General features: G+C 35.4%; 1 protein-coding gene across 6 annotated transcripts in view; it reads left to right on the plus strand.

The window, feature by feature from the left end:
- ANKIB1 (ankyrin repeat and IBR domain containing 1) overlaps positions 1-25,973 on the plus strand; it is an 88,504-nt gene that overhangs the window by 41,216 nt on the left and 21,315 nt on the right. For all 6 annotated transcript variants that reach the window (XM_058805656.1, XM_058805689.1, XM_058805683.1 and 3 more), the window contains exons 3-8: positions 3,916-4,216; positions 10,382-10,564; positions 17,013-17,130; positions 20,564-20,772; positions 22,967-23,055; positions 24,743-24,887. In XM_058805656.1, the coding sequence (XP_058661639.1) occupies positions 3,916-4,216; positions 10,382-10,564; positions 17,013-17,130; positions 20,564-20,772; positions 22,967-23,055; positions 24,743-24,887 (1,045 nt within the window). The remainder of the gene's footprint in view (positions 1-3,915; positions 4,217-10,381; positions 10,565-17,012; positions 17,131-20,563; positions 20,773-22,966; positions 23,056-24,742; positions 24,888-25,973) is intronic.

The raw sequence follows: 25,973 nt of genomic DNA on the forward strand, positions 1-25,973 counted from the left end.
GTTACAAGAGACTTACAGAAGTAATTGATACATTTTTGCATTAGGAATTGTTTAATCTTTATTTTGGTGCTACTGTTCCTCCTAATAGTCGTAGGAACCATAAATAAAGCATAATTTTTCTTTGGCCTGCTGTATAACAAATACAAGGATTAATGTAAGAAATGCTTCAGAATGTTAGTGAAACAGAGAAGAACTTTGAAGTACTAATAAATAACTTTCTAGCACTGTATAATGAATAACAATAATTATATTTACTGATTGTGGCTTTCAACATCAGGTAAAAACCAGTACTCTTCCCAAAATTATTTAAAACAGTATTGACTAAAAAGATTTATTCAAGTGGTTACTGGTACACTGTGGTTGTTTTCTTCAGTATATTTGGGAGAAAAGTACTTTTAGTGAAATAATCATAGTTATTCAAGGTTGAATGCATCAGTATTGACCTACTGTGTTGAAAGCTGAATGATTCAATAATTACAGAAATTATTTCATTGCAAATGAGTTTCAATTACTGGATAACATGACTTGGCTCTTCTATATGTTTTTGTAACTCATGGTTTACCCATACTTCTCTTAATGCTCTTAAAATTCTTCTGGTAATACTAATATTTCTCTTAAAGCTGTGAGCTTTAGGTTCATGCCTGCACTGGAGTTTGCAGTGTAACTTTGTTTAGCAAGTTGTACTTTAAAGGACTGTGTACTTTTTACAGTATATGTCAGTTTTTTGCTTTCCAAAATTGTTACTTTCACTGTCTTTGAGCATATTCAGACATGCTTTAGCCTCCAGCTTTGGTCTCCAACTAGTTTTATACTGGTTTTTATACTGGTTTTTATACTTTCATTTTATACTGGTTTTTAATTTTTATTTTTCTACACTTGGGTATATTTTTGTATGGCTTTTTATGCATACAAATAGAGCATAGAATCACATAATGGTTTGGATTGTAAGAGACCTTAAAGATCATCTAGTTCCAGCAATGTGTATCTATATATAGCTGAAATATATATAGCATTTGTTTGGAGAGAGAAATAAACTGTAAATATGGTGGTTTTCATGCCCCAAACATCAAAGATTTTATCCAAACCTGAAGAAGTAGTTGTGTTGTTAGTTTCTCAAAGTGAGGACATGTCCCAGTTGTTTATTATTCAAGTTCCCAGCCTTGTGATCTTGAGTTTCTTGCTGTTTTTTTTGCAAATACAGATAGTAGTAGGTGTGAGTGTTACAGCCCTTTCCTTTTTGTCACTTTTTCAACACTTTTATGATACTTTTGTCACCTCAAATTTGGATTCTGCAAAGTGCTACAGATTGCAGCAAAATCTGGAAACTGCAACTAGAGTAAAGTCTGTCTGCCTTGTGGTTAAGTGATATTTCCCATAGGCTATGCATATTTTCACTCTTTCAGTACATTTCCAGGCAAAATTTAGCTTCTCATGCCTGTGAAGTTGTGAGCCAAATTGCAGGGATCTACAGCACTGCTCTGTGAAAGTCTTATGCACCAAATACCACTGTTAAAAATGGAGCCTTGTTGAGTAATGAATGTGTGGATGTAAAATGTATTATTTGCCCATTTTTGAATACTGGTCATTTCTGAACTTTAAGTTATGGGTTTGGCTGGGCTCTTCAGGATTGGCTTGACTTCCCCTTATGCTGAAATTATCATATCCAGGTGCCTCTATAGAACGTATCTTCTTGTCCCCATCTTCTTCTCTCTCTCCTTCCCATTTCTCTCTTTGTCTTTGACTTTCCCACCTTCCTTCCCCTCCTTTCTTTCTGTCTCTAGTGTAATACCCTGTAAAGCTAATCCAAACAAACAAATGCACTTTGGATAGTGTTTGATACTGGTTAGTCTTACCATGTCATGTAATTTGCTCTGAAGCATTTTGCCTGTCTAGCTTAATCCCTTCCCTCTGAAAACAAACAAAAAACCTCAAGGAAACAAAATATGCTGTTACTTTTTTTGACAAAATCTTTAATCTTAAGTTTGGCGTATTCATGTTTCTTAACAAATGCATCTATCATGTCAGCTATCATGGAATGAAAGAGAGATTTCTCTAAGGAACATTTTTGCTGTCAAAATAGGGCAACATAGAGGAGACTGTTTTGTGTTTTCCTCTGAATACTTTGTTTATTAATATTTTAAAAATGGTGTTTTAATAATAAGCTTTCTTTTAAATTCAAACCACTCCAAGATTTTCAGGAGGAAGAAAGGACAGAAATCCAACTGACCAAACAGTTGTCAAGATGTTCTTCCATTGCAGGACCAGATCATCTGTGCCTAGTTTTTTCTACTTAAATACTGGTCCAGACTATTTTCAATAATATCTGAGAGGGAAATTCCTATATACCCTGTATAGCCTCTTCCATTACTAATAAAATAGTTTTTTCAGTATTATTCTTTGTCCTGAACAAAGCATGGGTGAACTCTGAGAGAGAGAAAAAGGTGGTGTGTATGCAGGGACAACAGAAAGAGGAGATGGCGTTTAGACTTGTAGCTGTAGCATAATGCAATAACTGAGGTAAATAACTTTTTTTTTGGTCAAATTGGGTAAGTTTGTCAAGTTCTTCTCACCACTGTTCACCAGGAGTAATATTGTCTGATTTTTTATGTAGGCAGCACCTGCTTTCAGGTGGCAGAGCTGCCCTAAAGTGGTTGAAACTGGTTTTTATTAGTCTTAGGGGTGTGGTCAGGGAGAGTGGAACCTGGTCCCCTGCACTATCTGAATGAGGTTCCAGAATAACTGGTTCTTTTTTCGTATTTGAAAACTGTTTGGAGTCAGGGAATAGCCTGGAGAGGAGACACACAGTGACTTCTGTGGGCTTTGTGTGTGAGAAGGTTTATGGGAACCGTGCAGGCATTTTTGCAGTGACCTCTTGAATGCATGTGCCATGCTTCAGATTGAGCTTGGTATTACCTTTCTGGGAACCTGAGGGAACAGAAGCTGTTATTGCTCCCTTCACACGGAGTTTTTTACCATTGCTGTCTCTCTGACCCCAGTCCTTCAAAGAGGTGATCTTTCCTCTCTGTCATTGCCTACCATTTACTCTCCCTTAAAAAATATTTTAGTATACCTCAAAAGGCTAAGGCATGTTTGGATGCACAGGCCTTGAGTGATTTGTCTCAGTTTTTCCATTTCAGATCTGGATTGTAATTTCTATAATACTTGCTGGCAAGAAGCAGCAAGGGAGCTGTATTGTGCCAGGTGTTGTTAGGATTCAGAGATTGTTGTGATTCTAAGAATCAGCCTGTTCTTCCCCTTTCATTCCTAAGGTGATTTTTTTGTTGTAATATTGTCCACTCTGAACTGGCTCTAAAGTATTCAAGAGAACACTGAAATTCTTGCCAGCTTCTGTCACCTATATAGGGGAGAGTTTGCATTATGTTGTACTTCCATATTGAAAAAGTCAATAGTCATTCCTCAATGCATGCAGTGCTAGCAGGAATAGTGTTTATAACATTTTGAGAAGTAGTAAGTGCTGCATTTACACCTGACTAAAGATATGGCAAAGGAGAATGAATTTTAACAAATTGCTCTGTCATTATCTATTTGCAAATTCACTACTATTCAGTTCAGAGAAGAAGAAATAAAGTGGCTATTTCATTAATCTTGTGCCTTTAAAACATTTATCATAATGCAACACAGAATTGTAGAATAAACTTTCTCATATCCTGACAAAGTAATTGTATATGGTACTTAGTGATATTTCAATAATTCATCCAGATCTTGGCTCTTGACTCCTAAGAGAAATGGAGCAGAGCTGTCCAGTGGTATTTCTATGTTAAAGATCATTTGTCACTAGCATGGGTGATCAAAATCTTTGCAAGAAGACTTGTCATAATCCACCATTCTCACTTCCAGGAAATGAATGGAATTGTGAGCTAATTAGTTTCCTTCAATTTCTTTCCCCTGTTGCAGAACTTTCCTTTTTGTTCGAGATGGAAACCCAAATAAAAGGAATGTGCACAATGAGACATCAATGCACTTACTGTGTATGGGACCTCAGATCATGATCTCAGAGGGAGCTCTTCATCCTCGCCTGACACGACCCTCAGAGGACGACTGCAGAAGAGCTGACTGTCTGCAGATGATCCTGAAGTGGAAGGGAGCAAAGCTGGATGAAGGACAGTATGAACGAGCAGCCATTGATGCTGTTGATAACAAAAAAAATACACCTTTGCACTATGCTGCTGCCTCAGGGATGAAAACCTGTGTTGAGGTAACAGTTCATGTATAAGTTTATATATGTTATGAGTAAAGGACATGGACAATGTTTCACAAAGCTTTTTTTCATGGGGGAGGGAATCTGTTATGTTATATTGAGTTAACTTTTAATTCTATTTTTCATTAATTGGAAAAATTGCAAAGGTAAACATCCCAAAACATACACTGTAGAGAAAAATGAAAGAAATTGATTACGTATACATTAACTTCATTAAAACAACTCCTCAATATGAAGACTCATGTAGGCATATAAAAATTGGAATTTATTACAAGACTGTAACAGTGGAGAAAAAGATTTAAAGGTAGGCAGAGCATCCTATATGTGTAAAGAGAAGTGAAATAACAAGCTGAGAGAAAATTAGAGCTCTTTTTATTTCACTTTGCAGATGAGACTGGAAATGCTGTCCATGTTTCAAGAACAAAATTGATGTCTTTAATTTACAGTGTCCAGCTTTTTTAATGTTTGTGAAAGTAGTGGATAGTAATGAATAATTGGGAATGACTTTTAAAGACCTTGCCTCAGATTACTTTTAAACTATATCTAGTAATGAGAAATAGTGTTTAATTGTGCTGGTAATTTAATATAAAGAACATGAACAGACATCTAACATTTTCAAAAACAGCTAACATCTTCATAAGTGTGTCTATTTTCAATGGCAGCAATTACTTCACAATTCAGCATTTGAGTGTGAAATTTGCTTTTTTTTAGTTCTGTTCATAATTTCATGTTTATTCAAACTGTGCTCCATAACTTATTATCATCAGCAGAGTTTAGCACCTCTTTTTTTACTTTCTCTTCTAGATAACAACTTCATATCTTAAACAGTCCGGTCCCAGAACCTCTGGGACTTCACTGGTGACCTCTCTCTTAAGTAAAAACCTGATGATCTTTCCTAACATTCTCCAGAGCTGTTTTTAGTATTGGTGTTACCTTTACTACCTTCTAATTTTGTACCATCACAGATTTAATCAGTAAACTGTATATTATAATAAATAGTTCAGAAGTTTCATATTTGAGTTTCATTAGGACCATTAGAAGTACCATCTGATGCTGGGTATTTATATTAGTATTTGGTTTATTGATTTTTCTAGAACCTCTTGTGCTGAGATTTCAGTTTGAAAGACTTTCTTTTGTGTCCTTCATAAAGTGTGTGTGGTACATCCACAGAGAATCTAACAGTTCATACCAATTCTCTGCTATATGTAATATGAGATTGCTTTTACACTTTGTCCAGCAGCCAAGTTTACAAAAACATTGAAAGATTTACTGTGTGATGTTTTAAAACTATTTATTCTGAGTTTTTATGCCCATGTATACAGCTCAAAAAACTGTCAGAGTCTTGTTTATTGCGATTTTGCATTTACCTCTCCCAGACTTTGTTCTTTACATATTCCTCTTAAGAAGAAAACTTCACCTTCTTATTTTCCATATGATTCTGTCCTAGTTTTCTCTCTTCACAGATTCTTCTGGTGTTTCTGGAATTTTTTCCACACTTATTAGTGCCACTGTTCGAAAGTAGGCAGTGGATTTCTTTACTTACTTAGTGCTGATTTTTGAAAGTGGCCAGTGGATTTCTTGTTTTTTTATGGCTTTTGCAAGTTTAATGAATCCTTGGGAATTGTTAGTGAGTGGTTCTTTGATAGTAACATTTTGAATTAGGTCTTACAGACTGCTCTGCATGAAATCAGGAATTGCTTCTCCTCTCATGTTTGCTGACTGTTTTGTCTGTTATCAGTCACCTATGCAGTCTGAAATTTTAAGAGTCATTTATTAGCTTATATATTTTCTAAATATACTTGGCAGATGCAGTGACAGAAGCTGCCTTTATTTTTGTGTTTTCTTCCTTGCAGCACTTTTATTCTTAGTAGCCATGTTACCTTTATTGTTATGGTTTTAGTCAGGTCATTCACCAAAGCCTTTTTTTGTCTTCTTTTAATTAGAGAATTGTATTCCACTGGTGTTTCTTGATAGTTTGTTTATTTATGAGTTTGTTTGGGGTTTATTTAAAAAAAGGTATATAGCATCACCTTCTCTATGATTCTTGCATTATGTTTGCTGATTGTGTTCCACCAAGTTCCCAGATATTGTCTGAAAATATTAAAGTTTGTAATTTCAGTTCCCCAGCCTCAGCTGTGCACCCCCTGAACTGAATATTCTTCTCTGCCTTCTGGTTTTTCATTAGTCCTTTCTATAGAAGTTCAGATAGTGTGTTTTTATTTCCAATATCCAACCCTTCTTTCATTCTATTAGTATACAGATCATCCTTAGTTTTTTGAGCTTCTTATGAATGAAAACTCCACTTCCTGTTGCCATTCTCTATGCTATTATTCAAGCTTCTGCATCTTTGGTTCCCTGCTCATTTCTGAGAGGAGTTAATAGGATGCTGCTTTTGGATGCTGATACTTAACCTCCAGTAACACAGCCTGAACTTTGCCCCTGCACCTTCTCTTTCTGCTGCCCTGAGTTGTTACAGCTCCTCAAGCTCCACACCAGCAGTTTGTCTTCAACATATGCTTAGAAATTATTTACATTCTTACTGATTTTCACCAGGGAAGCAAGTCACCCTGCAGTCTTTGCTAGCTGAAGTATGTTCAGACCCAGCTAATTATATACATGGTAACTGAATGACATAGAGGTGTTGTCTGGCTCTTTCTTTCATCCAAAATAAGTCATGGTTACAAGACTGATTTAGAGCCTCTTGTGATGTGATTTATTTGTAAACAAATATCAGGCTGTCTCCTAGGTCTGTGTTACTACTGTTTTTATGTTGATTGTCAAATTTTTATTCTTTCAGATTTGATAAAGAAACTAATTGCAAAGGACTATATAAGTTGCTCTTGTTCTCTTGTTTTAGTGCCACTTACTTGATCCAACTCCCTGATAAATTCTACCTATAGGCATTTCACTCCCTGGTCTTCTATCTATCCTTCCTCAAGATGAGACATTGGCTTTTAAACATATTTTTGTTTACATTATTATATAATAGAGGACAGATGTGCATGTCATATGAGAAAATGGGACATAGCAATTAGCATTGAAGGACCTCTGAAAAATGTTGGTGAAAAACACATACATAAAATAATTTGACATAAGAAAGGTTGTTTCTGGTACAGAAATGGTAAACAGAAGTAAACTTTAGTAACAAGTTTCTAACATATTTCAATATCTAGTATTTACAAACTTAGACTTCAGATTTACAAGGGATTTGACCAAGGAGTCTTCTGCCTGTCTCTGCCTTCATGTCCCTACATGGGGCTATACAGTGATGTTAGAGTTAGTCACACCAGTTAAAAAAGCTTCAATTTCAAGAGCGAGAAAAAAATGGGTCCATGCAGTAAATCCAGGCAGACTGCAATGTCAGAAAGAGTCACAGCTGCTACAGAGTGAATTGTGGTTCTGGAGCTGGGCTGCAGCTTTTAACTGCAGACTAAAGTCAATTTGTTTTAAGCTTATCATAAAAGTTCATGGTTTGTGCTTCTTTACAAATTATGGTTGTACTTCTCAGTGTCTGTAATGTGATTCATTTGATAAATCCAGGTACTAGACTGCTAGTTCCCCATTTAATTATATAAACTGGGTTATGTTATGTTGGCAATACCTGTTGTAGTTGAGTAAACCATTTCTGACTCTAATTTGCTTTCAGTTTGTCTTTGAAGAAGAATTTACACTCTGATCCACGTGGATTGCTGTTGGCCAGAGTTATGTAGTCCTAACTAGTCATGGTTTCTGCATTAGAAACACAGTGTACCCCCCCAAGTTCAAACTTCCTTATTTGCCATACCGTAGGATAGAAGACCTTGGATCTAAGATATCCTAAATTCTCCAGTCTGTGGTCTGTAGTCCTCCTAACTTCTTCAACAAGAACAAGTTTATGAACACGAACACTACGTGCCTTCACCAAGCCTGAAACCAGGAGATTGGTGAAGGAATTTAACAATTATCTCTTTGTTCCTAGAAGTACTTGAGGATTAAAATTCTTAACAAAAGAAAAAAAAGAAAAGAAAAAAAAAAGGAGAGACAAAAAAACTGATCCTAATCTTCAGGTTGTCCTCCCCCTCTCCAGAAACGCAAGGTCTTTTAGAACCCCAGGAGTGCCTTTTTCCCATTTTTTGCAGTGGTTACCCTCACTTCAGAGCAGCATTCCTTTTTACTGTCTCCTTCACTTTCCACCACTTTTCAGGAAAGCCCCTGTTCTGTATCTTTGCCTATGCCCACCACACCCAGATAAGAAAAGGAAACCCCAAATATAGATCGTCTTGGGTGAAATACCTACAAGTTGACTTGCTCCAAGTTGATAGTCAAGTGTGCAGTCTTGATACTGCTCCATTCACCTATGTTAGATTTTTCCTCCAAGCAGAACACCTGTGTGGAACCCATTGCTAAAGATATTTGGGTAAAATTATGTGCTTACCTCAAACTAATGAATAGACAATAATAACTTTCATGCTGAACAGATTTGGTTTTATGCAGATACATTCCACATTATCACACTATATTTGGCATATTAAATGGTATTTTTACAATTGTTTAAATGGCTAATATGATTGTTCAGATTATTAATCTCAATTAATCAAGCAACACAAGACTTTTTAACAGTGCTTTGGATAATAATGCCATATTCTAGAGAAATATGATATCATTATTAAAAACATGTTGCTTTGCAAATTCCTCATCTTGCAGATTTGATTTTGAGCTGCATAAGTCTATGGAATGTTCTTTCAAATGTATTTATTATTCATTTTCCTTAGAAGGTGTCTTAGTTGCCTCAGTTAAATTTCTCTTAGAGGTTAAAATGAACAGACAGAATGTGATACTCAGGTTAACAAAGTTTGGCAATGTTAAGAAGTTTAGATAGAACAAAGGTTAACTGTTGGCTGTGTATCTTGGTAATTATCCTAGTATCATCTGTATTTCTGCCTGATACTCTGCTATGAAGATCAAATACACAATGACACTAATATCCTCTCAACTAAATCTCGTTGTTGCACTGGTTTGTGGTATTTTTGGATTTGTATGTTTTTTTTATTTTAGAGAATGTGGGAAAGGTTTCCCAATCTACAAGAATGAATCCAGGTTTGCAAAAGATATTCTGTATTTTGCAGTGAGAGATGAAGGAAATTTTCTCTTCTACTGAAGAAGAAATTAAGGAGTGTCTGATCATGATCTAGAAGGTGTACATGAAGAACAGATAATTTTAGAAAAGTTTAGGGATTTTTAGAAGTACTAAAAAATTAGAACCTGAGTTTTGAAATACCCTGGATAGTGTTGTTACAGACATCATGCTCTGAAGGGAAGATAATGTTTATAGACTTTATTTAGAAACAAGATGAATCATTTTAGTAATGATATAAAGGTGTCATAATAAATCAGCAGAATGGTCCACCTGGGTCTTTAAAATCTGTGGCGTATGCTGTCCTTGCATTTGCTGTATTTGCATCAGGTCAGTATAGCAGGAGACCAAGTTGGCAAGTGAAGTAGAGCAGCACAAAGGTTTGATAGTTAGAGACTGCATTTTGGGAGGGTTACTGGCAAGAAACAAGGCTGGTGAAATGGCACAATGCTGCACTGTATTAGAATTGCTAGAATTAGCATTATTTCATTTCACTTTTTTCATGTCCTCAAAAACAAAGTAGAACTGCCAGTAGTATTTTGTGCTCCCTGTGAATCAGTATCCTCTCATCTGTCCTACACAAGGAATCTCTAATTTTCTGTCAGCACCAGTGTACAAATGGTGGAGTTGTACCTGTGTAGAAAGAATATTTAAAGGTGTCTTTAGCTCCATCTTGATACATGCTTGAGGGTCTCAGACCCCTCATTCTCTGTGGGGCACCGACCAAATCAGTAAAGCAGAATTTTAGTCTTTAAAACCTAACCGATATATTGTAAAAAATTACCTTGTAATGTATTCCTTAGATTTTGTGGTTCTCTGGAATTACTGTGGATATAGGTATAATTATGTGTGAAAACAAGCAGTAATTTATTTAATAACCATAGATAAGCCTTGTTTCTAAAGACCATTATTATTATTATTGTAATAATTGTTCTGTTCTTGGTTTATTGGTCTTTTTTTTGTTTTCTTCTTAACTCACATGCCTTTTCTTTAGGGTCATATTAGAGTTGCTAATAAATAACTGCTTACTTTGCCATTTTACTTTTCAGCTTCTAGTAAAACATGGTGGAGATTTGTTTGCAGAAAATGAAAATAAGGATACCCCATGTGACTGTGCAGAGAAACAGCACCACAAAGAGCTGGCTCTTAACCTGGAATCTCGAATGGTATTTTCACGTGATCCTGAAGCTGAAAGCATTGAAGCTGAGTATGCTGCTTTAGACAAAAAAGAGGTCAGAGGATACTTTAAAGCTGAAGTATTTTGCACATTTATACTTGTAGCAGTTACACTGTGACACAAGTCTGCAAGTATTTCAGTAGGTACTGTACTTTGTACTGTGTATTTGTAAACAGTTTTAGCACAGCTCTGTATAATTTTCAGGTTAAGCTCTGAGAACATAACAAGTACATTGTCGAAAGTAAACAGAAATTTTATTCATATCTTAATTATGTGGACTGTCTTGTGGGCTGTGAGGCTGGAAGAGATACAGTGAGGCCAGTAAGCTTGGAAACAGTTTCTCTAAACCAAATTTTATTTCTTAAGATGCCTTTTTGTCTCAAAAATTAGGACAGAAGAAATTCTGAAAAGGGGAAGATCTGTGCAATAGAGTAGGGAAACTTTTCCTGGATCTTCCTGGACTGAGACTGGGTTGAATGTTACAAAAAACACTCAAAACTGACTAGTGCAGGACTTCAAAATAGTGCATTTACTTTCTTGTTTTATAACATGATGCCTGAAGCTACTGCATACCAGAGTTTGTATGAAAAACAGGTAATAACAAGTGGGGTTACTTCCAAGTAAACTTTTGAAAGACAAAGACAATTCACTGACAAAAAATTGGCTTGAATTTTGTTATGCCTTCAAGTCAACTGTGATTCCATAAAGATAATTTAAAAGACCATACATGATTTGATTTTATTTAACTAAAATCACAAATAAGAATACATATATAAATTATATCATTCAGTAAATATTACAAATTAATTCTGTTTAAATTAAAGGACAATAGATTTCTCTATGGTTACTCCCTTCAGAAATAGCATTGCTTTGGCCTTTTACTAGCTGGGCCCATTTATGACCTAATGATGTTTAAAAGAAAATACATGAATAGGCTTAGATCACATTAACTGTTCCCCTGAAAAATGCCACTCATTGTCACTTTTATTTGAAAGGGAGCGAGTCCTTGTAGTGTCCATTTAATTTTTTGACCATTTTTCTTGGATAAATTCAAATATGAACAGCCTTAATTAGATATTTATTCCTAGATGAGACATTTAGAGATGAGGCTTAATGTACTTAGTATGTTGAAATAGCAAATGTAATTAACTCATTTTAATTTCTCTGAATATTTCCATGTAGAGGCATCCAGATTGTAAGAAGATAGTTTGAACTTACATTCTCTCTTGGCAGAAACACTTCAAAAGTGTGCAGCAGTTTCTTGCCACAATTGCAGTTTACCATCCTTTGGTTATTCAAGTAGAACTATTTGAAACGTTATGTTTTCAGCTAGATCATAGCAATGTTTTGGCTTAAAAAGAAGAAAAACATTTAAAGAGTGGTAGTATGCAACTGTATTATTTAAGTTGAATAACTGTTATCATATTTATACCAGGGGTTTGCTAGCATATACACCAGCACAGGTAGGAAGACAATGAACTGACAGATATGGGTGGGACAAATCGGGAGCCACTTGAATAGGCTTTTCTGCAAGAGAAGATGTTGTCTCATGCCTGTTTAAGGTAGATGCTGAGCAAAACCAGCTGAAAGACTTGATGCAAAGGACTGTACAGTTGTCCATTTCACGTACCAGGGCAGCTTTCCCATGTGTTCTGAATGTTCACAAGCCAATAAATGTCAGCCTGGAATTTGGTACACCAGTTGATGACCTTGGGGATTTACATAGAGCAGTTCTGTCTTCACATTGTCCCTGCTGATTTTTCCCCCTTTCTTTATGACTTTCCAGTGGCATAATTTCTCTAACATCTTGTTTATCTCTAAGAGAGCAAGTGCTGGCACAAGGGAGATGCCAAGAGCATCCTAGCTTTCTTTCAATCCTAGCCCTCAGAGTGGCCCAAACCAGTTCAAAAGCCAGCCTTAGGGAGAGTTGCACTGAGCTGCAATCCAAATGGCTGCGTGTCCTCATCCTCCAGGCTGGCATACAAATGTCAGGGATGGGCACTGCCAGCTGCACTTACCACTGCCTATGGTGAAGCCTCTGTCAAAAGCCCCAGAGCACAGATGCTTCACCAAAATTGCCTCTCAAGAATGATCCTCTACGTTTTTTCTCTCAGTTTCATTTTTATATATTATTAAACACTGAGGGATGGAGTGTACAAAATGTTGTTTAGCATAGTATTCAGCTTGTAATTGTTGCCATTCAACATCCTTCCAAAACAGAAAATATTCATTCATGAATAATTAAAAAAACTTTGAACAGTAAGAAATGCATTTTTCAAAGGAATTGCATCTTGTGAATGAAGGTTACAGGAAAAGATAAAACATTTGAAAACCATGAGTAGGATTTCTTCCTGGGCAGAACAGCTAAATGGGCTTAACTCCAGTGTTTAAATCTGCACAGTAATATCTGGAATGATAGTACCCAATATCTCCCCTTCAGAGCCTGCCATTACAGAAGAACACAATAATCCTTCCTTGCTTGATTCTTTGCTCTTACTCTGTTGAATAATCTCAGAAAAAATCTTTGATATGTAAAATCTAAATCTAGCTTTTAAATCTAATTGAAGATACACTAAATAATATGACATGAAGTGATTGTTCTTAAGCTGGTTTTATAGATTTTGGTTGTTCTTTTGCACAGTCTTTTACATTGCAATGTGTTGTAGCATGAGAGCGTATTTGTCTTGGTGCTGTATCCTGGGAGTGCTCAGCCTGAAAGGGTCCTTCCTTTCAATCAAATCATGTCATGTTTTAAATTTACATAAGAAACACCTGGGAATGAGCAGTACCTCGGAGCAGATCATCCAGAACAGTTTGGGCTCTCAGTCAGACACAGTGAATTACTTATGCAATAGCAAAATGTATAATTTCTTCATTGCTTCATTCATACGTTCCACTGACTACTGAAGAAATACACTGCTAGTGAGTGTATCACAGATTTACTGAGTGTATAAAATTGGAGTGATTTTTTCAATTCCTGAATTGACGTCATATAAATGTATAAGTAATATAAATACCATTAGTACAAAGAGTTATCTTAAATTATTCAAATTTATTTTATCTCTACGGATAGAGAATGGTTTATGAAGTGAAAGGAGAGAAGGGAACTACATTTACTTAAGATATATGTAGTCTCAATATACATATAGTGCATATAATTTTACTTGAATGAGTTAAATGGAGTATAAATAATTTTTTAATATATTACTCCATTAACTGCATAACTCCATCCACCCATAAGAAAGGATGTTTACATGAAGTGTTCTGTCACCATTTAATTATATAGTCATTACTGTAGCAAAGAGTTACTTTGCCCCTGTCTATTTTAATGGTGGTTTAAAAGTGAAGAAAGTAATAATAGTTTGAAATGAAGTGTTAAAATAATCAGCTTACATACTAAAAGTACTTTCAGGAGAAAAAAAAGTATAATTTATTATATCTAAGAATTGGAGAAGAAAAGAATTTCAAAGAAGGGCTTTTGAAAATACAGAAGTGTTGGAATCTGTAGTGAGAAGCTCAGCAAAGCATTAAAGTAGTAACTCTTACAGTATATTTCAAAATCATTAATATAGTTAAATAATGCTAATATTGAACAACGAATTTTTCACGGCAAATGTCAATAAAGAGTTCCACCATAAATGACCATTAAAGGAGGTCCCCGAGCATCATAAACTGTAATCAAAATCCTTTACATGGATACAATTCTTTATGGCCTTGCAGAGATAAGGCCTTTAGTGTTCAAAGTGGTTAAAAACAGACTTCTGTGATATTACATCCTGGATGTACATCCTCTTAACTAAAGACTGTAGCTTCACAAATCTCTACAAAACTGCCTTGTACACATTACATTTTTAAGGTTCCCATTGTATAAAGTCCTCAGTCTGGAATTTCCAGATTAACCTCCTTAATAGTGCCAGTCTAAAATTTCTTTTCTTTCAGCTTCTTCTGTGGGCTCATATATTATTTTATGAAACAAATGTCTGATGTTTCAAACACATTCTTAGAGAATATTTCCCTCACTATTTAAAAAGATAAAATTGGGATTCTTAAAAATTGAAGACCCAAAACTCCCTCCTAGGTTGTGTGGAATGCTCCAGCTGAGGTAATATAGTAGTCTGTTACTCAAGGGGAGATACTTGCAAGTGTTTGACCTAGAACCAATCAGTTATATAATTCTGAGCATACCTGCATTTCAGGATAAAATACCAGGTCCTAAAATATGCTTATATATTGCAAATTTAACAGAAAAGATATTTTTTCTTATGTGTATGGTCTTCAAGAATTGAGTACAGTTGTGCTGACACAGCTGATTGCTTTACAGTTACAATTCAAAATGGAGTTTAGACTCAGTCATGACCATTCTGCTTCTATTTTTTTGCTGTACATGCAGCACAATTATAATCATTCTGGCACACAGTTGTTTCTATCCTGTCTCTGAAATGTTTTTTAAAAACTATCTCTTTTGTAATAAGTTAAGAAGGTCAGTCAAATTCCAGCATGCTGTTAATCCAAGTGGCCCAGATTTATTTCAGTGCAAGCCATTAACGTTCAGATTGTCCTTTACTGAGTCATGCGTGATCAGCACTGGAAGGACACAGAGAAACTGCCTGAACTTGATCAATCAAGAAAAGGTCAGGACACTCACAGGTCATTTCTCTTCTGCTTTGCTTGCTTTCTCAACAAAAGCAGAGACCCGGTGCAGGTCTGTGGAGCATTACTCTTGCTGATGACAAAGTTTCTAGTAGGGAGAAGCACCTGTTTATTTCACTGATTAGCTAACAGGAAACATCTTTGTGTGAGTCAGTCATAAGTTTTAGATGCATTGTGGAGTTAATTATGATGTCTGGAATACAGGAAGCAAGTTACATTTTTAGGGTAGGTGTCTCAAAAGAACAAAATAATTTTGAAACCCAGTGTATCCATTCTCCCTATCACTTCTGCCTTCTGCTTGTTATCCTTAAAGGGCGCAGCAGACTTTTACTTGGATTGTAACCTTTCGAGGACAGAAACAGTCTTTTGCTTTCTGCCCATGTGTGCATGCATACATTTGTGTCTTTACAATCTAGCACTGGTGAGTCCTGGACTATGGTCTATATAAAAGCAAAATATAGGTAGTAAATAATAATGCATAGTCTTAACTGTCATTATCTGTCACTACTGCTGCTGTGTCCTTCTGTCTCCAGTTGCTGGAGACAACTGCCATTTGGTGCCCAGGCTCCTGATTAGTTCTGAGCATGTAACATTTTATGTCAAATGCTTTAAATATTTTGTTAGCTACCCTTTAAATAAATAAAACCAGTTGATGTAAGAATAGTGTTTTTTACATATCCTTTCTCTATCCATTCTCTTTGCAGACCCTCCCACTTTTTTTTTTTTCCTCTTCCTACCTATGGGGCATTTTCTCTGTGCAACACTAACAAATACATTATTTGTTGTCATAGTCTTCCTTTTTTAGTTTTAAAAATGAGTCTGTAAACATATGTGAGTATCTCTGCTCTCTTGGTTGGAGCTAATTCAGAATCCTAAAATTACTTCTTTTTGCCTTTCTGATTTGACCTTTTTTAATGCTGTAATAATGGGATAGATCTCCAGACCAGGAAGGCAGCTGGATGATCTGCTCTCTATAGGGCTATGAGAGTTGGCCATTGTTTCTCAAAAAGTTTTGATATCTCCATGTACAATATATCCCCAGACTTGGAGATATCCAGAAGCCATTTGGGCAGCTGGCTCTTAAGTGACCCTGATTGAGGAGGAAGGCTGGAGCAAATGACATTTGAAGGTCCCTTCCAACCTCAACCCTCATAGTGTTTCTATGAACATCTAATTGCGTGTCTCATCTGTCCCATTCAGGACTGACTTTGCTTCTGAAAGGGTGGATATTGCCTCAGAAGACCCAAATACTGGATTCTGCTTACAAACTTCTCACTGTCTAATGTCTCAATGTGTCCTCCTCCAGACCAATTCAGAATTAACAGGTCTCAATTAGTCTATAGTCAGAGAATCTATATGCAATGTATGATAACGTGTCCTTTGTCTAGCTTTTCTCTAAATCCTTAGTTCAAATCTAGTCATGCATTCTCATACCTATTCCACAATACCTGAGGCCTAATCACTGAATCAAAGTTCATCTAGATTATATGAAAATCACACTTTTTCTTGGGGGGGGGAGAGAGAGAGAGTGAGTCTGTGTTAGGCTAGCTTATCATTTGAAGATGGTTTCCTGCTGTAATGGAGAACTTAAGAGAGTTCTCCATTATACATGGAAGAAATGCTTTTAGATTTTGAAGTTTACAAAAATCATACTATAAATATTAGAAAAGGGCAGTGTTTCTATGTAGCTTTGCATGGTCATTGGTGTGCACAGTGAACAAACTTTGTCCCATACTGCCTCACAGTTGAGATGGTGATCAGTAACAGTGCTTTGAATGCTTTCTTTTTAATATTGTATTAGAGACTAACTTGAAAACATTTGACATAAATTATCTTTTTTCTTCTTCTTCAAGCCATATGAGGGGCTTAGGCTTCAAGACCTGCGAAGGCTTAAGGATATGCTGATCGTGGAGTCTGCAGACATGCTTCAGGCCCCGCTCTTCACTGCAGAGGCTCTGCTTCGGGCACATGGTAATCCCAAACCTTAAAGGCTAAAAAAACTGCTTTCAGCAAATTCAAAACCACAGTTTATGTTTGCACTTTATTTCCAAGGAAAAGAGAAGTAATAGTTAATAGCAGGAAACAGACCACACAGTACTTCAGAAAGAAACACAGCTGCAGTATGTCAAAGAACATTGAGGCAGATGGGGAAGCTGATAGAAAAGTGATTCAAACTAGGAATTATAACAAAAGACAGTTTAACTTAAGCAATGTGGAAAACAGAACCACCCTATTTTGGTGAGAGACACAGGAGTAAAATGTACATGGTTTTATATGTAAAAATAGTCAAATTCATCAAATCTATTTTTGTCTGACCATTGGTTTTCTGCCCCATGTATTTGTGTATAAGACCAGATCAACATTTTTAAATTAATTTTTTCTTGCAATAAAAGCAGTCTGACCATTGTAATAAGTGGTTGGAAATTGCCTTGGGGTTTAAATTATATGGGTGCATGTCCTTTGGAGGATGTTTTATAGTTACACTTCTCATACAGGGTACGCTTTTCCATGTGCATATCTGTAACTCGTTTATTTTCACTGAAATAAGTCTGTATTCTTGTTCAAGTTAAACTGGGGTTGTCAGAAAGGGGGTATACTGGATTCAGTGTGTTTTCTCCAGACAAAAGTATCTCTGAAACTCTGTGTAAGCTTAGGCTTTGATTCAATGATTCAAAACTTATGCTTACTGAAGCATCTGCATTGTTACTTTATGCCAAAGGAGCTACTCAGGCAGTTAATGGTTTGCATGCTCATCACTGTGTTGCTGGATTAAGCTTTCATACCCTATTATTTCTGTGGGCTCCTTGTTAAAGTCAGTGGGAGAGGGAAAAGTGAAATAAATGACATTATTTTAAACCCACAGCTTTTGGTACAATTTATGAGGAGTTGTGGTACCTGAAACTTATCTCTTTTACATTATTTTCCATTGCTGGTATTTGTGTTCCTTTTAACATTGAATTAAGTAAACAGGAACTTGTGCCAGTATGATAATATTTAAGGCACAGTCCTTGCATATATATTTTTGTTGATTCTTTGTTTAATTTTTATATTTTATTTAAAATACATACAATATTTGAATGCTATGTTATATTTCCAGAATAGTCTCAGTAAGGCTAAAAATTATAAATACTTGACTGAGTAGGCTCCATTACCTGTGCAGATACTTTGAAGAGGAAAATTGTGGCAATACTCTCACACTCTCAGCTCAGTCTGCAATTAGTTGAAAATCAGCGAGGTTGATGTAAATGGTGGAGAAATGTCTGCCAGTATCTACCAAGCTGGAATTGAAAATTGAGAAGAAATCAGTCTGTGTTGGAAAGGTCATTCTACTGATGTTGCCTTAGTGATGTTCTGGTAACTTAATGCAATTGGCCAGTGCACAGAAAGAAGCACAAACAATTAGCAAGTCATGAGAAAGTCAACTATTTTGTCTGTAGCTGTATTGATTCAGCTTAGTAAAGGAAGTAACTCAGGTATTTATAGGGGTTTAGAATTAACATCAAAGGACAAATTGTAATTTTTTTTTCATTAACCATTGAAATTCACAAAAGAATAATGTGAAATCTTGGTTTAATTCACACAAGGTGTGAAAAGCATGTTTTAAATTCTTGGAAAGATCATACATATATACTAAGTTTAATAGTTTACAGGCATATAATATTTAATCCACCAGACTTGGCTTTCTTCCCTTGTATCAATTTATTGACACAGACATTAAGAGTGTATTTTCCTTTTTTTCTTTTACTTGAGAGACAGGAGTATGTAGAATAAAAGCCAAGATTAAAAAATTGTTATTGTGGCAGTCACAAAGGCAGATAACTTTACAGCTTTTTTGCAAGTGTTTTTCAACATTGGTTCTCTTTTAATTCAGTATACAGCAATGGGTTTTGGGAAAAAAAATAGGCAATTCAACAAATATACCTTGTGTTTTACTAAAATTCATAAGTTGGTAAAGAGAACAAAGTGGATCCGATTAGTGACATGTCTTAGCCCTTGCCTGTTTTAAAGATATAGTGCAACAAACAAGGTCAAGAAAATGTCTGGCAAATTTTATCTGTATCTTAACATTAGTCAGCCCCTCTCTGAAAGGTTATAAACTCAGGGTAGTATGAAAAAATGCTGATAAAATTTGGAAATTTTGACATGTAAGTGTGTGGGTCCATATCTTTAAACAAATGAAATGAAACTAACCTGTGATATATTTTAGCTTAGATAAGTAAGGATCTGATCAATAAATTATCTGCAGCTCGAAGAGGTTTTTTTACAGAGGCAATACCTTTACTAAGTTTGGTTCTTAGAACACATATATTTTTTTCCCAGCACTAATATAGGATAAGAGAACTATCTTTTCCTTATAAGAATAAAACTAAATAAAAATAAAACATCTTTTGGTTAATAACATTGATGTTTCTTTGAGAGGACCCAGCACTTAAAAAAATCCCCAAACTTGAAAATAGTTATTTAAAGCAGTAGGAAAAACTGGGAAATTTCTAATAGTTTATTAAATTCAAGTTTTTCTGATCTGCATGTAGTGTTGATGAGTTTAGATTCAAATCTGTAAAGGAATTTGATGAATTTATACTTAAATAAGAACTTTCTCGTATTTTTTGTAGAAAAAACTGCTGTTCTGAAGATATCTTTAGTATTAATTGTAGGAATCAGAAACAGAATTCATTTCAATTGTGAACAAGGATTTGATTTAACTTTAAGATATTATATTTTGTATCACTAGGGTTTTTTTGTATATAAATGGGCAGTGTTAATTATGAATAAAAGTAAAACATTCACTAATAATTTTAGAATAAAATGTAGTGAGAATATACAAAATTTTCTTTGCACTCAGGTGGATTATTTTCCCCCTTAGAAACACATAATTTATATGCATATATATAAAGACTGGAAACTCATTAAGTCACAAATCTTCTTGTAATCTTAGTCTTCTTCCTGTATCTTCTGGCTTCATTAAAAAATAAACAAACAAAACCACAACAGATAAAATGGAATCCATATTAAATAATTACTTTTTTCATAGAATGAAAAAATAATGAAAATTCATTGGTGTGAGGGCTGCTATATTTTCATGTATCTGTCATAGTCAGTACAGTTCTAGTTTTCAACCAAGTCTTCTAGCCACTACAACTGCTGTAAATAAATAACAAAAATAATGTTAAGACATATTACAGAGAAATGAGATTCTTGTCATGCAATTATTTACAAAAATGCATTGCATTACATATTATCTTGGAATTTGTTCTCTGAAATGTAACGGCTACAGTTCCATCCAATCACAGTTCATTATAGTTATTTATTTTAATTGGTTTAATTTAGTGTTCTTTTGAGGGTGCCGTTACAAACTATATTTTAAACATTGTCATAACTTGCTGTATCTCTGTATTTCCTGAAGACTGGGACAGGGAGAAGTTGCTAGAGGCCTGGATGTGTAACCCAGAGAGCTGCTGCCAGCGTTCAGGGGTTCAGATGCCGACGCCGCCTCCGAGCGGGTACAACGCGTGGGACACGCTGCCCTCCCCGCGCACCCCGCGCACCACGCGCTCCTCTGTCACCTCCCCTGATGAAATCAGCCCCTCACCAGGAGACATGGACACAGCTGTGGTAAATTCATTAGTACATCTTCAACCAGCAGGGCTAAACAGCTGATTTCTAAGCACACTGCACCTGTGTAGACAGGGGAGCTGCCAAAATTACCTTTGTGAAAGTATAAAGTGTTCTCTTTCCAGAAGTGGTGAACAGGGAAGTTGACACCTTAAACATTCTGTATGATAAAACAGTTGAGCATCTGGCAAATACAAACCATTCTGTTTTTACCTTGCTGTCATTCACAAACTCTCATTTTAGACAGCTACAGTCACATCAGTGCATTTGGCTCTCTTGAACTTCTCATTTCATCCCTATCAAGATGTTCACTTTCATTGTAGCCATTTCCCTGAATGTACGCAGTTCTGTGAACCCTGCCTTTTGAAAATTTTTTCTTTAGAAAACAAAATTGTCTTTGTCTGCATTTTGAAATGTCAGCCCAGTAGTGTACTGTAAGCTTATAATTACTTTTACTATGTGTGGGCTGCTTCAAGCAGTTTACAAAGCTATTGCAAATTTGAAATATGAAAGCGCCTTTCATTAAAATCAGTGTGGCTCTTTGGGAAGACAGAGTTCTCTTTTTAATAATCCACAGCTGCAGCATTATAAAACTATTGCTCCATGATCTAATAATTTTTTTTAGAATATTACATGCAGTCTTTCAGATGGATCATCCCTAAATCTCATATAAAAATTAAGATCTCACATTCCTGCATAGAAATATTTTACTTGTTTTATTGTAAAATGCTGTAAAAGAAGCTCTATAGAAGGTATATTGTTATTGTACATTAATTTCCATTAGCAGTTAAAACTGTCTGTGAATAGTTCCTAATTAAAATGTTGAACAGGAGATTATATATGCTCGGTTTTACATTGTGTGCTTTGTTTTCCATGGATGGTTCATAGGCCAGGAATGCAGGTGTGGATAATGATTGCCATTATAGATCTAGTGTGTCTCATCCAAGTCCAGAGTTACACGTTTAATGATCCTGTTTGTTTAAGAATCTTTTCTGAACTATCAAATCTCATTTTGCCAGGAAAATGAAAACTAAAAGGAATAGATAAAATAAAGCCACAAGGTATAAAGCTCCTTCTATGTTTTGCATTTGCATCCTACTTTATAAACAGTTCTAGTAAATGTTTTTGTTTGATGTTTTGAACTCAGGGCTCCATTAAATTCCTTATTTTAAAGATACATTTTAAACAAAATTTACAGCTCATATAAATTTAATAGATTATTTTTTAATGCATTGTCAACTTTTAAAATATTTAATTTTTGCAAGACAATAAAGTTAAATGAATGAAGAAACAATACGTATCTTCACTGAGTTTTACACTTTAAGGCCTTTTTTTTGTTTGATTTTGTTTTGGCTGTAATATAAGTGCTTTTAAAGTGGCATACCACAGGCTAACTTTCTGAAAATGTCCTGTGTGTATATGATACCTAATGCATTGAAAGTTGAAATACATTTTCATGGTGTCTTTGTTTCAATGAAAAGAAACGTTTCTTTTGCATTTCTTGAAGAACATTAGTATTTATGTCCACACATAACTATAAGCAGTGAGTATTTTCATCCCTACTCTTTAACTCTTTCAGAGTAACAGTCTCAGTATTCAGTGTTATTTTTTTCTTTAGTACCTACTTCTGTAAAATTCGGCAATTATATCTTATGTTGGAGTATTTGTAGTGTAACTTATTCTTCATTTTGATCAAAAACCTCAAAGTCTTTTTAAAAAATTATATATATGTAGGTTATTATTTAAGGTATTTGTTGCTGCTGCACACTCAAACTGCTCCACCTTGATTTAGACCTGACTGTGTGAGATATTAAACATTTCCTGTAGCCTCTATCATCTCCAAACTCATTTGTAGCTGTGTGTGAAGCTGATGAAAAACACAGCTCCATTTGCACCTAGATCTCTGCTATTCCAACACTCTGCAGGGTGAAGCACTTCCTGAGCTCAAGGACACCGCAAAAAGCAGCCCAGAATATGCTCTCTGCATAGGGAGTTACAGAAACAGATACCAAATCTTTCCCATTCCTATAGCTAAAATAACTTTTTTTTTTTTTTCTGGATACACCTTGATTTGTTTTCCCCTACTGAGCACTGCTTTAAATTTTTGTTGAGATTTTCCAACATAACTCATTCTGCTAACAATACAAAAAGCTTTAGGGTATGTCTTAATCAGAAGCATTTTTGTCATCTACAGTGTGACATTTGCATGTGTAATATTTCTGTGTTTGAAGACCCAGTGGATATGCCTTGTGGCCATGACTTCTGCAGAGCTTGCTGGGAGGCGTGAGTATCTGTGCTTCTCTATCCTGTGAGAAACTTTCATACTTCTGTGTTGAAGAGGAAGGGACAGAGACCATAAACAGCTAATGCTGAAGTACTGTTTGGGTTTCAAAGAGTTGCAGGTTTGAACCTATGGAACATTTATTTGTCACTCTAACAACTGTTACCAACTGGTTTAGGCTTATGCAATGTTTGTTTAGGTTCTGACTAAGCAAAATTCTTAATCAAATGTTTTAAGCTTGTGTGTAAATAGATAAGCCTACTCTTGATTCGTTCTGTGTGTGTGTGGTGTTGGCAGCACTGGGGTTTACAGTTTCTAAATTAAGCACATGCTTAATTCCATCTCTGAGTTTAGCACACTAAACTTAGGCATTGTGAATCCATTTCCAATCAGAAAAGCAATTTAAATTATTTCTTTATGTTGAACAGTGATAACTGAGGGGTAGATTTCGCTTAGAAGTTCTATTAATCTAATGCTCTTGTTACTGCATAGGTCAGAGTAGTCATGCTAGTGAAAAACTCAGACATGGATAATTATGGTAGTATAAATATTAATCATATTTCCCAGCAATAATTATATCTGCATGCAGTGCTTTGTATTCATCTGTGTCCTCATTCAGGAGATTGTACTACTTGATCTCTACCCCTGCAGTGTCTTGTTACAGCACCATTTCTGCACAGCTAATCCTACTGCCGATCATTCCTATGAACCTTAGCCTGGTGCTAAGGAAGAGAACTTTCTTTTCCATATGAGCTTTCCAAAGGCAGTTCTTTCCAGTGGCAAGAAAATTGTTAGTTGTGCTTTTCTTGCCTTGCAAATCCCTGGGCAGAATGTAGGAGTTACCAGAGATCACTGCTTTGACGTGGTGCTTCTAATTTGGCTGCTGGACTGGGTGTCCTTTGTGCAGAACACAGGGGCCAGCTCAGAGCCACAGGCTCAGGGCCACAGTTCAATGGCAAGTGTTTGTGGTGGCACTGAGGGTGGAATTCAGCTTTCTGAGCCAGACATTCCTAAGTCACTTGGAGCATAGCCAGGACTGAGCTACCCAACTCTAAGATACAAATCCAAGATGGGATGAATTGACAGGTATCTCTCCTTAACTATTAAAGGATCTCAGGTGACTACCTTGGAATAACTGCCCGTGCTTTAAATGATTAAAGTTAGCATGGTATCATCCTTGTAGTCAGATTAATAAGCCTGTTACAGCTTTGAAACTAAACAACAACTGTTGAAGTCCAGCATTCAGCAGATTTTTGAGCTTGTTCTGTGTTCAGACATTCGTGTCCATAACCAGGCCTAGTTTTATTAGACAGTTGTAGAAAATAATTGCATATTAAATTAATTATTTCCTAGATTAATTACACTTACATATTCTGTTTCTGATTTAAGGTAGAAATAATGCTCAATTTAATTAAACAGTACAGAGCTGTGTGATAAATGGCAAGGATGGAAACCATAAACGTAGGGCTAAATATTGCTGATGATGCTCACATTTGAACCATCACAGTGTTATTTTTTTAAATCAGGCTGTTCATCAAATTTGTAGCTGCTTTAAGCAGAAAAGGATACTTCTATTTCTCTATTTGAAAAGTAATCATTGTGAATACCTGTGAACATAGTGTAAAGTACTCAACAGCTTTTTAACTTTTACTTTTTATTCACAAATACTGACTGGCAAAATTCTGGCAGATTTTTGAATCTGAAAATTCAGGAGGGTGAAGCTCACAACATTTTTTGCCCAGCATATGATTGTTTCCAGCTTGTGCCTGTAGACATCATAGAAAGTGTGGTTTCCAAGGAGATGGACAAGCGATACCTTCAATTTGACATTAAGGTAAATTATCAAACTGTTCTTGTACTCTTGAACTCTATTCCGTCTTTTAAAAGCAGCTTAAAGCTTCTGTATGAAATGCTGCAATATATTTGTAACTTTCCAAGTAGAAATTCATAAACAAATATGTGCAAATATGTATTGGCTCATTTATAGCATAATATCAATGTTTGCTGTACCACAGAGAAAAAAAGAAAGAACATTTCATGTATTCCTTAAAAAGAAATGCCATATTTCCATTGTCTGTTGCCTAATGCAGTATTAATGAAATAATTTGATCAAACTCATTTTTGTAACAAGTGATATGAAGGTTTTAATCAATCAGAGTTGTTTGTGTTTGCAATCTGAAATTTTAAAAGTTTTCAGATTGTTTTTACTGCATCCAGAAGTAGCACCTGTTTCCTTTTAAACAACTTCCTAGTACAACACTTGATATGATTGCTGTATATGGGTAGAGGAGTGGGAAAAGCTTGATTTGGTTTTCCTGGGTTTTTTAATGTATTTGTTGTCATCATTGCAATTTGTTTTTAAAAGCAATCTTTTAATTCAGCTTTCTTCTTTTATACTAGTGTAGAGATGAACTAGGCTTGAGAAATGTACTTCTTTATCAGTGGTGGCAGGGCAGAGGTAGAGAAATATTTTTTCATTTACAGTGCAGTACTTTCTCTGCAACAAGTCTCTATTGCACAGTGAGATGCAAATTAAATTACCAGATCTGACTCATCTTTTGCATATTTTATTTTAAGTGACTGTTGATTAGAATAGGTTTGAAGCAAAGTAGTGTAAGTTCCTTTTTTCTCCTCATTTGTTAGATACAGTTTTTACAAAAGGCCTGTTACATTAACCAAAAAAGATGGGAAATAAATGACAGAGTTAGTCTAGTTCTGATTTCTGGTTTATCATGGGATTTTTATTTAATCAATAAGATTTTAATTTTTTCCAACTAAAAGAATCAGTTCTGCTAATGAGTATATTGCCAGTGTGTATATAGTAGTTTACTGTAAGCCACATAACAAAGGAATTAACTTGCAGAGATTGAACATTTGTTTGGAATGTAAGTAATTTCATTCTTAGTGTAAGTCTGAAGTA

This window comes from Ammospiza caudacuta, chromosome 1, assembly GCF_027887145.1.
Source record: "Ammospiza caudacuta isolate bAmmCau1 chromosome 1, bAmmCau1.pri, whole genome shotgun sequence".
NCBI lineage: Eukaryota > Metazoa > Chordata > Aves > Passeriformes > Passerellidae > Ammospiza > Ammospiza caudacuta.